Raw genomic sequence first — 15,460 nt, forward strand, 5'->3', positions numbered from 1 at the left:
GTCGGTGGCGCCTTTCGCGCTCACAGCTTGCCCCGTTGGTGGGAGGAAACGCCGCTCGGGGTAGCCCGGGGAGGAACCGAGCAAAGATTGGCCAGTCTGCGGCGGCTTGGCGCTGCCTTTCAAAGAACTCTGGCCTCCCCATTGGGTCAAGGAGCTGTCATTTTCCACCGGGCTGCGGGGCCAGAAATGGGGTAGGCTGCGCCAGTTATAAGGTCCGTTGCCCAAGCCGCTGACGTCTTTCGAATACGAGAGGAGACTTCAAGCTGCGGGTTGAGTTCCATCGTGGTGGCCGAGGTGAGTATTCGCTTCGGAGCGGCGACGTGAGAGCGCGGCTTCTCGCCTGTGGTGCGTGGGGCACCTTCGCTTGCTTCGACAGTCCTCGCTAGAGCTGACTTCCTCTCGGGGCGCAAAATTGCCCGAGACAGACGCTGCTCCCGGCTCTGAAGAGACTGAAGAATGCGGGCGAGGGAAAGACCTTCGAGGGAAAGGTGACCCAAGCAGTTTCCCCGGCTCGTTTCAGGTGTCGCGGTGATCCCGACTCTCTTAGATTCGCTTTTCTTTCGAGGGTAGTCTACAAACGGGCTTTATTGCATTATTATTATTATTATTATGGCATTATTGCCACTCACCAGGATGCTCCAGGTTCCCTTCGGCTAAATTACGTGGGAAGGCCCCGGGAGCAGTTCAGTCGACGGAGGTTCAATCCTCCTAAATTTTTCCCTGATTTGTGGTTCGGATTTGGCCTTTCTGCACCCTCTCTTTTTCCTTCCTCAGTTTCTGTTGCGAATGGCGGTGTGCTGCTCCATTGAATGGTATGGAAAGTTGGATTCGAAGCTCAGAGACAGCTGATTTCTTTGTGTTAATAGACTTCCCGAAAGCTTTTCATTGGAAAGAATGCTACGGAAGGAACGTATTCATTTATTACATTTATGTTCCGCCCATTTCCATATCCAAGCAACTCTGGGAGGCTTACAATATAATCAAAGCAAAGATGTAAAAGATCTATTAGAAACTATTAATAATTAATAGGGGTGAATAGGGATCATTTTTCCATAAATTGCTATCATAGAAGATTTCATAGGATGACACACAACGATGAGAAGTTTTTTTTGTACATCTTTGCTAGATAGTTTGAGTTTGTCAGGTAGAGGTGGGTACTGTTGACTTGTACCTCAAATAGTCATTAAACAAGGTTGAATCTATAAGTATATACCTAGATGAGAAAATGCCAGGGCTGTGAATCCCAGAATAAGATCACTTCCAAGTTCCATATACTGTTCTCTAGAAAATATCAAGGAAGTGTTATTAACTCATTAGGATTAAAGTAGACTCGAGGAATCTTTATTGTATTTGTCAAGTCTAAACAGAAAGGTTAGTGCAGAAATATAGACCTGAAAAAAAAAGTGTCTTTGGGAATTTATTTTCAGTGTTGGGGCTATTTTATTCGTTTCCCAACTCTTCACTTCTGCAACAGTTTTTGGGAGGAATATGTTGCTATTTGCTATTACCATTTTTAAATCATTGGGAATATAGGCATTTCTCCTATCAGCTGCAGATTGCACAGAGATGGCCATCAATTTCACAGAGCTCAGTCTGCATACATTTATGTGTTTTCCACCAAGGAGAAAACATTTAATAAAGGATTGCTTTCCTAATATAAGATGTAGGAATAGAATTATAATACAAAGTGCTTCAGCCTGAATCTGACACAAAACGAAAAACTAGCAAGTCTGTAAACTTAATGTATCTTTTTATATTTCAGAAAAAGTAACAGATATTTTAGAGTTCACACAGGCTATAGTTTAGTTATTAGTATATTTAGTATTTATACTTTGTAACATTCGTATAAACTACAGAGCTTTAAATATAAGCTGCAAGTATTTCAGCAATCTGACAGTAAACCATGTTGAACTTGGTATAATCTACATAGGATTAGACTGCAAATTTCACATACATTGTTTACTGTGCAGATAAGTCTAGTCTGAATACTGCTTTATCATAGAAAATCTCTTTAAAAGCACAATTTACCCTTTTTTGCCAGAACTAGTGTCCAAAACACATGAATGTCTTTCCTTATTTTGAAATGAAGAAATGAATGACCAATGTCTGCAGATAAATGATGTAAGAATCATAAGGATTGAGGTAGTAGATCGATTACACAAATAAATATTAGGATGTAAATCACATCTCAAAGCTCATTTTCAAATCAGTGTATGTATGTATGATCCCAAAAGTCAACCTTGACTTTTAATGATTACACAGACAGGTCCAGGTGCTTTTTTTGGAGGGTGGGCATTATTTCTTAAGTGGTTGCCAGTACTCTGTTACTTGATTTGCTATGTTGAATGATGTTATCTGAGTTGTCAAAGTTAAGTTATATCTTTTGTCCCATTTCAAGGGTGCTGTACAGTCAGATTCAAGCAAGTAGGTCCACATGTGAAAGTTCAAAACTACTGATTTTTTCCCTCAAGCCTATGCACTCTTAGACAAAAGGTTTGCACCTGGATAAAATTAGATAAGAGTTGATTGCATTCAAGGGGCTGGAATGTAGTCCTTTTAGGACTGTGTAGAAACTCTGCCATGTTTTCCCCAAAATACAACCTTCCCCGAAAGTAAGTCATAGATTGATTTTTACACCTGCGCCCAATATAAGCCCTACCCCAAAATAAATTCTAATTAAGGCCCCACCCATTCCATTGTGCACGGGTAAAAATTAAGCCAGGCTGGCATGGGGGTGGTGGTGGAGCTGCCCTACTATTTAGCATTGGAGAGTTTCAGCCAGGCCTCGCACACCCTGACACTTGCCTTGCTGGCCCATTTCTTCTGCAGCTGATAACAGAGCTCCGGACAGACCTGGTGCCTTTTTGTATGGCAAAAAAATATAAGACCCGATCTTATTTTTTGGGAAACACAGTATAAACTGATGCCCTGCCTGACTCTTTTGACTCTGCTAGATGAACAAATTGTATTGAAAGTTATGTATTTTTGATCAGTTTGGTTCTGATCTGATGAAATCAGCTGCAGTTCATGAAAGCTTATACCTTGATGTTTGAAAAGACTTAGACTGCTACAGACTTCTGAATTTTGGCTATGCTAACATAAGCTGTCCTGCAATATGAATGTAACAAAGTTTTAAAAAGTGTATTCTTAATTTATATACTAAAACTTGGAAAATTTCTTACTGCTTTGTATTTCAAAGCTCAAATTATAATTTGTTGCATCTTAGTTAAGCCAATAATTATATATAACAGAAGAAAAGCCATCCACAATTGTTTTGGTCTGGAAATCATCCTCATTGTTCTTTGCCTAATTGTCACTGAAAAGCCATTCTGTAAGAGATAGTAGTAGATAGATGGATAGGAAATATCAGCTAAGAAAGTTTGCTCTTTTTTAATTTATTCCCAGGGATTATAATAAACCAGCATTTTTTGTAATATCTATTACAATTGATCTTTTTATTTAATAGCTTTCAAGATTATTAGCCCAAGACCCCAATTAATGCTGTGTAGAAAAATAGGTCCTATATTGCCCCTCCTATCCCGTGGTTATACAAATATATACAAATGACTTGCCTAAACCCCCTATAGACATGTTTGACCTACTGTAGCTCCCACCTCTTACCTCTAAATTAATATGTGATAGCCAAACTCTGTGGAAAATTGTAAATTTATAACTTTGGGATGGGCAAAAATGTATTTCTACTTTATATTTCTTTCAGAAATGTGCCAATGCAGATTTTCTGAAATCAGAATTTTCTCTGAAATATACTTCACTTCAGCCAACTTTGGCAATTTCAAAGTTGTATCATATTTGCTTTGCAGATTATTTATTTTTTAAAAAATTGTCACCTATTGCCACATTCTTTTCCAATTTTAAAGTAAAATTATTATTCAGAACTTTGTGCTTTTTTCAAGGTAATGTTAAACCTCATAAAAAAGCCAGAATTAAAAAATAATACTGAATATACCTACATAATATCGTTAATGAATATGGATGCAGATTTTAATTATGCTTATTTGCAAGAATTTTTTTTCTTATTCAAAATTTCCTACAAAACATGTACCTTCTTTTCTTAAAATATTATTTACAAATCCCTAGGAAAAAATATTAAATTTTTGTCAAGGCACAAGCTGTCCTGATATATTGAAATTGTCTTTTCTTTAGCTGCTGTCGTTTAAAGAAAAAATCCAGAGAAAAACAATACCATACTGACTTTATGTCCCAAAAACGCCGATTGCAGGATTATGACATTAATCCATGTTTAGTGGTAAGTTGAATTCTTATAAGCAGTCATTATGGGTTTTTAATTTATTTTTCTGAAGTGTAGCTTAACATAATAATGTGAAAAATACTGCAAACATATAGCAGTTGACTATGTTTGTGCCCAAACAGAGACATGTATTCTAGGTATCTTAGTTTATATATAGAATGAAATGGGGCTGTGTTCCTTTAGAAAGATTGATCCAGGTAAACATGATTCAGAGAACAGTGGAGAGCTTGCTTTTTTTAAAAAAAAAAGTCTGAAGGGATTTTCTTGGCAACAGCTTGTGAAGATCTAACGGGTGGCAGTTGAGGAGATGCCGGAATGAAAAGGATATGATGTGCTGGGACATCAAGGGTGGCAGGAGAAGGAAGGTAAAAAGTTGGGAAGATTGTGATGGTAGGCAGGTGGGATATTTGCCACACTAGACTATCATATGTTGAGATAGCAGACAGACCAGAATGTTGATGGCTCATATTGAGGAGATCCTGTAACTACCAATATGTTCTGGGTTTATTTCTGTTGAATTGCTAAATCATAATGGTTTGGAAAAACTTCTGAACTTCAGTAGCTTGAAACAAAACATTTCTTGTTGACTTGGCCCAGTGGAACAGCATTTTCCCAGCGATATTTACAGTGTGCATACTCTTCGTGTTTCAGATTTGGCTCTGTACTGATGCCTACAATTAGAGAGCAAATACCTTTGTACTGAGCTAATATATGAATTCTATAATGTATTTGCATTTTTATCTTTATTGTAATACAATAAAACAACTATAAAAGGAATGAACAGCAATAATAAATTTAATTAAATAAATTAAAATTTAATAATGATGTTTTCTTTTTTAAAACTATGAACCAATGTAAGGCTTCTTTGAAGTTTCCATTTGCTATTAAACTGGTTTTGAAGTCTTGAGGATTTGTAGACATCTTTTGTAATGTTTAAGAAATGTTTATGAATTCAAAAATTTCTACCTTTTTGAAAAAAATAGACATTTAATATAAGAACATCCTGTTGAATACAGATTCAAAATCTATAGATTCAAAATCTATATTTGAATGCTCATTTATTCACTTGTTATAATATTGTATTTTATGTTATTATAGATATCCTTTGGTTTAAGTCTTATATTCATTGTTTTTTTCTGTCACATCTAGATGTACATATCAATTCTACTATTAGATATTTTACCTGGATTTATGGCTGTAATAAACTGATTTGATAGTATATAATTCAAGATCCATTATTTTTCTTTGATTTAGTTTTTCAAGATAAGTTAGCACAAAGATTAACCCTTTGCAGAACAAATAAAATAACAATTATCCATCTATATCTATAAATAACTTATTTCTTGATAATAGAATACTGATTACATCTAACAACTTTAAATACTAATAATCATACTAACCTATCTTTTATTAAATGTTTTGAAGGTATCATGAACCAAATATTTTATTTGCTATTGTAATTTATAATTTAACAACTTAAAATCTTTTAAAGATATTTATACAAAACTTGACTTAAGTCTAGTATATATGCAAATAAAACATGGGCTCTTCAGTGCTATTATAGTACTGTTTTTTAGCAACAAGAATTCCATGTTTCTTTCCTTGCTCTTGTATAAGCTCTATGAAGGAAGTGTACGTAGGAAGTTCTGTTAATGCCTTTGCTTCTGCAAAGAAATATCAGTTATTGAGTTCAGCTTGCCTTTTTCATCTCCCATCTTTCTATGAATTGAGAAATCAGTTGAAGATGTAACTTCTTTCTAAATTTTAATCATGATTTGTTATAGGTGATATCATATGATGTTACAAAACCTTCGAGCAAGCTTTAAAACACTCTAGTCAGATAAGGAAATTATCTTGTTTCTTGCATATTTCTTGGGATTCTAGTATATCCTTTAGATTTATCCATTCTATTTTAGTTTAAAAAAACCCAAAGAGTTTCCATCCTTAGCAAATTTGGTTGCATTTCTTGGTAAAAATATTTTTTGTTGGGAGAATTTTAAGATACTTATTATCTTAATATTTATAAAATTATAGATTTAACTTTTAGCCTAAATTTAGTTTTAATATCTTAGATTAATAGTTTAAAGAAACAGATAGTAGCACTACTTTTAAGTTGGATTTTATTCTAACATAATTATTTGTAAGATCATAGCCTTATTGTTTAGTTGCCTTTGAACAAATGAATATGGTACTCTTCCAAACCGTGGAGATCAACTACTAGGTTTTTATATTTTATTTCCTTTCATATTCAAGGAAAGCAATGCTTCTAGAAAGTGTTTGGAAGTGAATCAATCTGATAAGGATATGTGTGCAATCTATTTTTTAAAGTACAAAAATTGCCGAAAATTTTGGGTAAGTAGATTTGAAAGGCTTTTAAACAAACTTTTTCAGGGGAGCAAATAGAAATAAGGCTTTAACCTGTCTCTTGTCTATTTCTGTATCATTTTTTAAAAAAAAGATAGCAATATTAAAGTGTCAGATTATTGCATCATTATATCAATTTACATTATGTCTCTGAGCCCTTCATAGCCACAGAATCTAAAAAATGTTACTTCAGATTAAAATTTAAATAGTAAAAATTAAAATATTAAAATACACATACACAACAAATTAAAATAAACACGGAAACAATTTCTAAATGTCCAGGAGAAAATGAATAGTTTTCACTGTCATACTAAATGCTAACATTGTTTGATTCTTTGAACCTCAGGGGCAGACTAGTCTACAGAATTAGTGTACATTCATACTCATTTCTCACTGGCACTGAGATCTGAAGTATCTCATTCTGGCAGTGGTGGGATTCAAAACATTTTACTACCAGTTCTGTGGGTGTGGCAAGGGATGTAAAATCTCCAATCAGAGGTATTTGCCGGTTCTCCAAACTACTCAAAATTCCTGCTATCAGTTCTCCAGAACTGCTGAATACCACCTCTGTATTCTGGGCTGAATGCATCAGAAGAAACCTTATAGAATGTGCTGCAACAGATCAATTTTAAGTTGATATGCATGTGTGTAACTTGTTTGTGGTGACTGATCCAAAAAGGCCTGCAGTTGCCTCATTAGTTGACACTGGGCAGAGACTTGGTTAACTCCAGCCTTTATTTATTGAGCAATCAGATTATATTTATTTATTTATTGATTTGATTTGAGTTAAACAGCCATCTATTTCATACCAGTAAGTCAGATTCTGTTAACACAAGGGAATCTTAGAAGTTGCAGCTACTTTATCATGTAAAAAAAGAGGAGTTGACGCAGGGGGATAGTTTTTGATTGAACAGTATTTAATATTTTACTCATATTTTATTCCATCCAGCCTCCAGACACAGTTAATGATAATGACCACTTTTCAGCTTTGCCCATGGTGGAAATATATAATTGGATATTTATTTTAATACTTCAACCTAATTAATGAATCACCTGCCCCAGTGATTTCCTATAGAAGTTAAATTACATAGGGAACAATTCACAGCCTTTGGTATTCTATAAAAAAGTGACTGGGGTTTGACTGTTTATCACTATCAGCTGGAACACTCCACTCATTCCTCATGGGTCTAGGAAATTACTTCAGTTGATAGTATGAAACACCTTTTAGAGGAGGGACAGAACAAACACACTCTTTATATCTAGGTCTTAAAAGGTAAATAATGATGGGTGTATCCCAGTGCTTGCTTTGAAAAAAAGAACGCAAAGGTGATGAGAAAATTTCATTAATTTTAGTTCTGGTGAATTGATGCTTTGAGACCATATATCCCTTTTGTTAAGAAGCAAGCTTGCCATTGCAGCCGTTTTTTAATATATCCATCACATGCTCCCAGAAGTCCAAATATGGCCCCTTGCCCAGAGAAGTAGTCTTTCCTTCACTTAATATTATGGATGAAATTCATTTATTCCCATGTGGAAAAAAAACCAGCTGAGCATACTTTGATGTTATACCACTCTGTTCAACTAGAATCTACCAAACTATTTCCCCTTTTATTAAAAAAAAAGGTGACTTCTGGTAGATTATTGATGTTGAGCCTTTAGGCCTAACCACATTGTGACTTCATTCTAGTAGTGTCCATGTATATAAATCGGTGTCTATGCAGATAAAGAGAAAGTCAAAGCATGATGCTCTCTGTATAGTTCTGTCATGTGCAAAGTCTCCTGACTCACATTTCTATTAATGGCCAAGTTCCATCTCTAAATTATTGAGTGATGACTGTGTATCTTAAACAAGTGATCTTCTGAAGTTGAAATAGTATTAAAAAAAATAGGTACTCTAAATGACAGAGATAACATTTATTTTAATGGAGCAAGTCTTCTCCAACTACACAGCTACACAGTATTTTATTTGCTGAACTAAATATGTAAATATATTAAATATTTGTTAACAACAACATGGATTTAATCACAGTGTGTTATTTGTTTTCATTTCTAGCATGGGATTATGATGCAGAGAAGACAAGATGGAATAAAACCGCATATGCCTATAGCAGAAGAAAGAAAGAGAATCCTAGCTTCATTGGAAGGAGCACCATATTGACCATACCATTTTATTAATATTGGATGTGTAATGATTTTAAAATAACAGTATGCTTTATTTTATTTTTAAAAACTGGTTTCTTGATCGCTGCAATGCCACTATCCTTATACTGTATTTTTTTACAAAAAACAAAGAACCCTGAAACTTTAAATGTTTAAAGAATGAAATGCATTCTTATATGGGAAAAACTTGTAGAAATAAATAAGGTTTTGATTAGGAAAATTCATGTGTTTTATATTTATTGTACCACATAATGTCATATATACACGGAGAAAGGAATTCAAATGGATTACAGATAATGTAAAACTAGTTTTCAAATGAAATAGCTGAAAATATACCATATTCTCATAGATTTTATTTCCCAAGAAAAGGCAAAAGTTGGGTAATTTTAATTTAGATCAATGTATCATTAGTAATCAGTAAATCTTAATATCCTGTAATCTTAAAATTATTACTTTAAGGAGTGATATTCCTCACTATAATGCTGATGGTTATAAATCTTGATATTTTCACCTTTTACCTCAAGTCTGTCAGTTCAGTGGTATTAATTAACTAACATTTTTATTAATACATTCAGTTTGGTATACATCAGGACTTTCCTAGAAAATGTGCTATGTAGTATTTTCAAAAAGTTTAGGAAGAACTGGACACTTTCCACATGTCTAACAGACATCAACTTGTAATTTATATTTAAATGTCAGTATAGGTGAAATAAAAAATCACTGAATTCATATGAAGTATTACATTTAATGTCAGGATATCACAGCATTCCTATTGTTTTTTATATCTGTTGCAAAAATAGGTCACTAAATATATTAATTTTGGCAATATTTTTGTTCCCTCAATGTTATTTATGAACCTCTACAATCTTTATTTTTTAAAATAATTTCTTTAATTAAAATTATTTATTTATTTATTTATTAAATAAAAAATAAATGTTCAACTGAGTAGTACTTAAATGTATTTTGATATATTTGTAAAGTTCTTGAGAAACTTTTCAACTTAGTGGTTAAACTCCCCTGTTCATCTCTTGCTTATAGGGTATTATTTGAACATTATGAGGAAAGTCTTCTGCAAAGAACAGCCAGGTGAGCTGGGAAGTATTTGGCAGCTATTTGTTAAAGGGTATGTTGTATGGAAGGGTTAAATCAAACTACAAACACTTTCAAGAGTTACACAAATAATTAAAATGAATAGATTTATACATATCCTTCTATATGAATCTGTATCTGAACCATATATAATTATTTGAAAGGAAGGGGTGCTACATCAAATTTGATCTTGTGAATTCAGCTGACAATACTGCAATCGTGTTGAAACAATAATTTTAAGTGTGAGTAGTTATACATATAAATCTTATGATTTTTTTAAAAAATGTTTTTTTTGATACTGATTAGAAACTCTTCTGTATTATTTACCAGGCAGATAAATTGAAATTAGAATGAGAAAAATTGACGGCAACATTTCAAACAATATTGAAACTGTTCCCATATTTAGTACAATTATTAAATAAACAATTGCTTATTATTGCACCATAATCCTGAACTCAACTAATGTGTCATGTGTCATCACAAAACTTTGGATTTTACATTTATGTTTTCTGTCTCGTTCAACTGTTGAATCTTCAATTTTTGAAAAGGGCATTATATAGAATTGGATTACAGAGAATTAAAGATGAAAAATGGCTAGAGGGAGGTAAAAAGTTGTCAACTATTCCTAGAATGTCTATATATCCAGTATTGGTGTGAAACGGTTGGTTGGTTGGCTTGATCTTTTAAAATACTCCATTGGTGATTTTACAGAGTATATTCATAAAATAGTTCAATTGTTTTTTACGATATCCTTCACTCCCAAGATTGTATTTGTTCAGGTCTGGTGGATGGAATGGGTCTATTTAGTTATGTGAAGATATTGGATATATGCAGCCTTAAGATTACAGATAGGGAAGATAGAGGATTTTTCATAAACCAGAGGATGTCGCAAGAAGATCAAGATTTGTTATCTATTACTATATTACAAGATATAGGCTACCATGAAATGGATTTAAGATACATAAAAACAAAAACTGAATCTTGGAAAATACCTAACGCATTGGAATCAATTAACTAAAAACTGATAGGCACCTCTTTATTTAGATATAGAAACAAATTAGATGGATTTATTTGAAATGCTGTAATTTGAATTTCTGCATGAGTAGGGACTTATATTTTATGACAATTATTATATTAATATATTACTAATATAATTATATTAATTATATTGTTTGCTTATTGATGATCTTACAAGAAAATTTGGATTAAGTCTTTCATGTACAAAAACATGGCTTGATCTTTTTTTCCTAGAATAAATTGTTATTAGTAAATGCATTTGTCCTCTAGATAATTAAGGTAATTTCAGATGTTATTAGAAATATGACAATGTTATATTGATATATGTAATTCATTGCAGAAAATAGTATGCCCACAGCATTGTCAGTGTTTAAATTACTAAATTTAAAAAGCATTTATAAAGCTTACTGCAACTCAAGTTGGCTTGCTGCCTCTTTAACAACTAGGTAATATTTCTGGATTTCGATGCTAAATGTGATCAGGCCTGGTTAATATTTGAATGGAAGGTCTCTGTGGAGCTGTAGAATCTAGGTTGGTGGGATAAATAGAATAGAAACCCTTCCCCACTTCCCCCAGAGTGGCCACTTCTATATTTTTGCCAAGAAAACTCTTGAGTTTTCTGGAATTGAGCTTAACATAAGAGACTATTTTTTACTCGAGTTTATGATTGCTATCCTGAAAGACAACAGTTCGTTGTGGACAAAGACCTGAAAAAGTAACTGCAGTTGTATTTTTCTATTTAATTGTGTAGTATATACATTAAAATATAGAATTTATTTCTTAAGTCATTAATCTTGAAGTTACACTTCTATAGTGTACAGTGAGGTAAATTATTCTAAAATTATTGAAAATTATTTGTAGGTGATGATGTGGGTCAAACTGTAGATTTTTTTAAAAAAATAAATTTTATTAAGTTTCCAAAATTTTAATGTACATAATCCCAACTGTGAGTTGGACATTTGTTTAATAAAATAAAGTCTCAGTAGCTCCTGTTTCCCAACAAGTTTTGGATGTAAAACTTAAAGATTAAAAGCATTTTAGAATATAAGAAATATATCATTAGACCTGAATATATATGCATTCTTTTCATTCTTCCATCATTTTCTGGTTTCTGAAGCTGAAATAATACTTCCTTTTATTGCCAATCACATGCTTCTCATTAAAAGAGTTTAGATTTTTGTTCTGTAGTAGTAGTAGTAATAGTAGTAGTAGTAGTAGTAGCAGTAGTAGCAACAGCATGCATTTAGTAAACTAGAGAAAGTTAAAAATGTCAATAACTCCACTACCTCCAGTGTGTCAAGTCACAATTACAGTATCATTTCAGGAGAAAATACTGCAAAATGTAACTTTTCAAAACAAGTAGCAGAAATATTGCTGCTAAATAAATCTTATTTATTTTATTAATGTGCTTCTCTGTAGCAAATCAACTTAAGTTACCATGAGATTCCATGAGAATAGACTTGAATCTAGATCTGTTTTGTTTTAGATTAATATCTTAACCATTATGTTTTTCTAAGCTGAAGCTACAAATACCTGAATTATTTTGCAACCCAAAGTCATACAGTTAAGTCTATTTTCTCAGTCTGGATAAAGTCTTCATCTATGGCCTATATCCAGCCCATTATAAATTTCATTCACTGATTAAGGATTAGAATAAAGAAGAATATACAGTATTTCATTAACCCAGAATCTTAGTAAATATTCATTAAATGCCAAACTGGTTAATGTTGTGTTCACTCTGAACTTGGTTGTTTGCTTGCAGATGTTTCATTGCTTAATCAAGTAATGTCATCAGTATAAGTAACTCTGGGATTTGCTGCCTGTTTATGTACAGCAGCTTTCCCTGCCAGTGTGGGGTGCAGTTTTCTCGATAGTTCCTTGGTTATGATATTGTTTTCTGCTTAATTATTTGCCTGGTCTTAATCCCTACTTATTTCGGTGTTTGCTGTTGGAGAGGATGTCTTTTTGTTTAGCTTTTTTATTGTCTCTTTTGCATAGTATGTAAATATGGTTTATTTCTATGTATCAATTGATGGCTGATTTGTTTTAATGGCAAGTTTTCAGGAATTCTGTAGTGTTTTGGATTTAGCTTGGTTTAGGATGCTCCCTTTCCCAGTGAAATGTACACTTGCATCTGTCCACATATTGTAAGTTTAAAGAGTTTTCATTATGTCTTCAGAGTTCTAGTTCATGGATGCATTCTGGTCTTCTGTCCGTTTTAAATAGTAGCTGTTCCAATCTTTTTACATTGTATATTGTAGATGTGTCTTGGGCTATTGTCTTTTGGTTTATTTAAGATGTTTTGAAGGGTTTTAGTTGGTTTGTGTGCTGCTGTGATGCCATGTTGTTGCAACAATGTGTTGATGGTTTCTAAGATGTTTTTGATGTGTGGTCGTCTTATCTTTTTCAGACTTTATGTTGGTTGTGGTTTTAATGGTCAGGCATTTTTTGATAAAGGTGTGTCGGCATCCTTTTTTTTTTTTTTTTTGAAAGATGGTCTATGGGTGGTCTGTTTCATTTTCTGGTGTTCTGGATTACTGTAATGGTTTGTCCTGTTCTTTTTTATTAACATATAATGAAGCTGCTGGTCATCTGCCAGCATGGATTGAAGCATTTCAATATGCTTATATACTCATGGTTTCTGCCCAAGGACAACCAATTGCTGCTTTTTAAGTCCTTCATGTCTGGAAGCAATAGGGGGTGTAATGGGATAGTAACTTTGAGGAACAGGAGGGGGAGTTGCAGCCAAGACAAAGGTCAGATAAAAGAAATCTGAGTCCAAAGCATACATGTATTTTGAGAAAACATTTCAGACTTGATCCTTCCTAGTTTTTTTAGGATAAAGACAGAGAAGAGGCGGCACATTCAGACTTGCAATATTTTGTTTCATTCATAACTTTGGCTTCCTTATCTTGGTCTACCTTAAAAGTGCTGACAAGGGACCTGGATATGAAAAAACAGGCTGCAATTCAGCATTAGAAAGACCAAGTAGGTATGAATTTTAGAGCTGCCAGGATTAGGTGATTGACCATCTTTAGTTCTTGATGGTATGCAGTACCCAAACTGAACCAATGTGCAACTTGTGAGATCTTATGATCTCATGTTTTTGTGGGTAGCAGCTGTGTCCAGAGAGTTTTCTAGTTACAACTTTGCACCAATTGCACCCTTTCCTAAATTGGTGGTATTGCTCATATCCACCTATTACATAATTATTGCAACGTGATCTAATTGGGCTGTCTTGAAGAACCATCTGAAAATTTTAGCTGATCGATAATGTAGAGTCACAGGCAGTTATGAGCACACCACTATATCTAAATATTATATCTAATGTGTAAACTGCACTGGTTCTAACTGGGCTTAGCAGTATTTAAAAGGTCCTGGTAGTCGCCTCTAAAGCCTTTTGTGACATGGGGCTAGGGTATTAGGAAATGTCAACTAATGCAACCTGGTAATTTTTTTTTCTGTTATAACCCTTGTCCCTTGGAATGGGTCTATGACAATTCGCCATGGCCAACTTGCTACAGGACATCTCACCACAGCCATCTCACAATAGGACAACTTGCTGCTGGACAAGAGTGACACTAATATCAAAGAAATGGTGGAATATAATCATTAAAGAAATTATGCAAAAGGAGGAACAGAATGAAATGTGAATGGCAAAAATTAAAATATTATCCGTGGTGACTTACCTAGTGGCGAGTTAGTCATGATGAGTTGGCCGCAGCAAGTTGACAGTGGCAAGTTGTCCCATTCTCCCTTGGAACACCATACTTCAGGAAATCCAGCTGGCCCGACTCTTCTGGACTTCCATAAAACTTTAAAACATGGCTGTTTTCTTTAGCTTGGAGGTCAGGAGGCTGATAAGCTTGTAAGATGCATGTTTTTGTTGTGACAGTTGTCCTTGGCTGCCACTATATATTTTATTGATCCTGTTTGGGTTTTTGTAGTTTTTAACCATGTTATCTGCCAAGTGTCATTAAAATTGAAGATGGGTATCTATAAATTGCAATTAATGTGTTTAACTGTTAGAACACATATAGAGTTGGCAGATCTTTTATGTTATTATATTTCTTTGTAATAAATGAGACCAATGTATAGTTTAAGGTATTATTTTTGAGAAAAAGCTTGTTTTATCTTTGTTTTAAGCTACTTTTGTATTATTTATCTATACAATATACAGCTAGACAAAGAGAGAAGCTGCCTATCACCATTTCAATCTTAGAGACGAAAGATTCCAGAAAATAAATGAAAACACTGTGCTTGCTAAATAATTTTGAGGAATGATTTGACAGTAATCGCTAAAGAATATAATTATTGTAAGCGGAATTTCAAATTTAAATGTAAGCCTTTACTGGTTTCTTGGACTAAATTGATCATGTGATTATCATTATTTTACTTTTATGAAATAATTTTATCAGCTTAGTTATCTAAAGTTACTGAATAAATGAAAGAGATGATATATGTTCTGTGTTAGTTGAAGGCCTAATCTCTGGAAATCTTTTCCCAGATCAGAAGCAGAATTCAGAAAAAACAGATCTATTCTTCTGAAGTTTCAGGCCT

The 15,460-nt window shown here is 33.5% G+C and overlaps 1 protein-coding gene across 2 annotated transcripts; it reads left to right on the forward strand.

Annotated features, from left to right (window-relative positions):
• The first annotated feature begins 156 nt into the window (after window positions 1–156).
• CHCHD7 (coiled-coil-helix-coiled-coil-helix domain containing 7) lies at window positions 157–9,014 on the forward strand. Of its 2 annotated transcripts, XM_087961766.1 has the most exons (5): window positions 186–294; window positions 4,165–4,267; window positions 4,545–4,635; window positions 6,524–6,622; window positions 8,688–9,014. In XM_087961766.1, exons 3-5 carry the CDS (start codon window positions 4,597–4,599, stop codon window positions 8,790–8,792), a joined length of 243 nt encoding a protein of 80 aa, XP_087817892.1. In that variant the 5' UTR covers window positions 186–294; window positions 4,165–4,267; window positions 4,545–4,596; the 3' UTR covers window positions 8,793–9,014. The 2 variants fall into 2 exon arrangements, with proteins under 2 accessions (XP_026548231.1, XP_087817892.1); XM_026692446.2 differs by lacking the exon at window positions 4,545–4,635 and having other exon boundaries at window positions 157–294.
• Window positions 9,015–15,460: the final 6,446 nt, after the last annotated feature.

This window comes from Notechis scutatus, chromosome 3 (genome assembly GCF_049901735.1).
Source record: "Notechis scutatus isolate UNSWTSFEM ecotype Mainland chromosome 3, rNotScu1.2, whole genome shotgun sequence".
NCBI lineage: Eukaryota > Metazoa > Chordata > Lepidosauria > Squamata > Elapidae > Notechis > Notechis scutatus.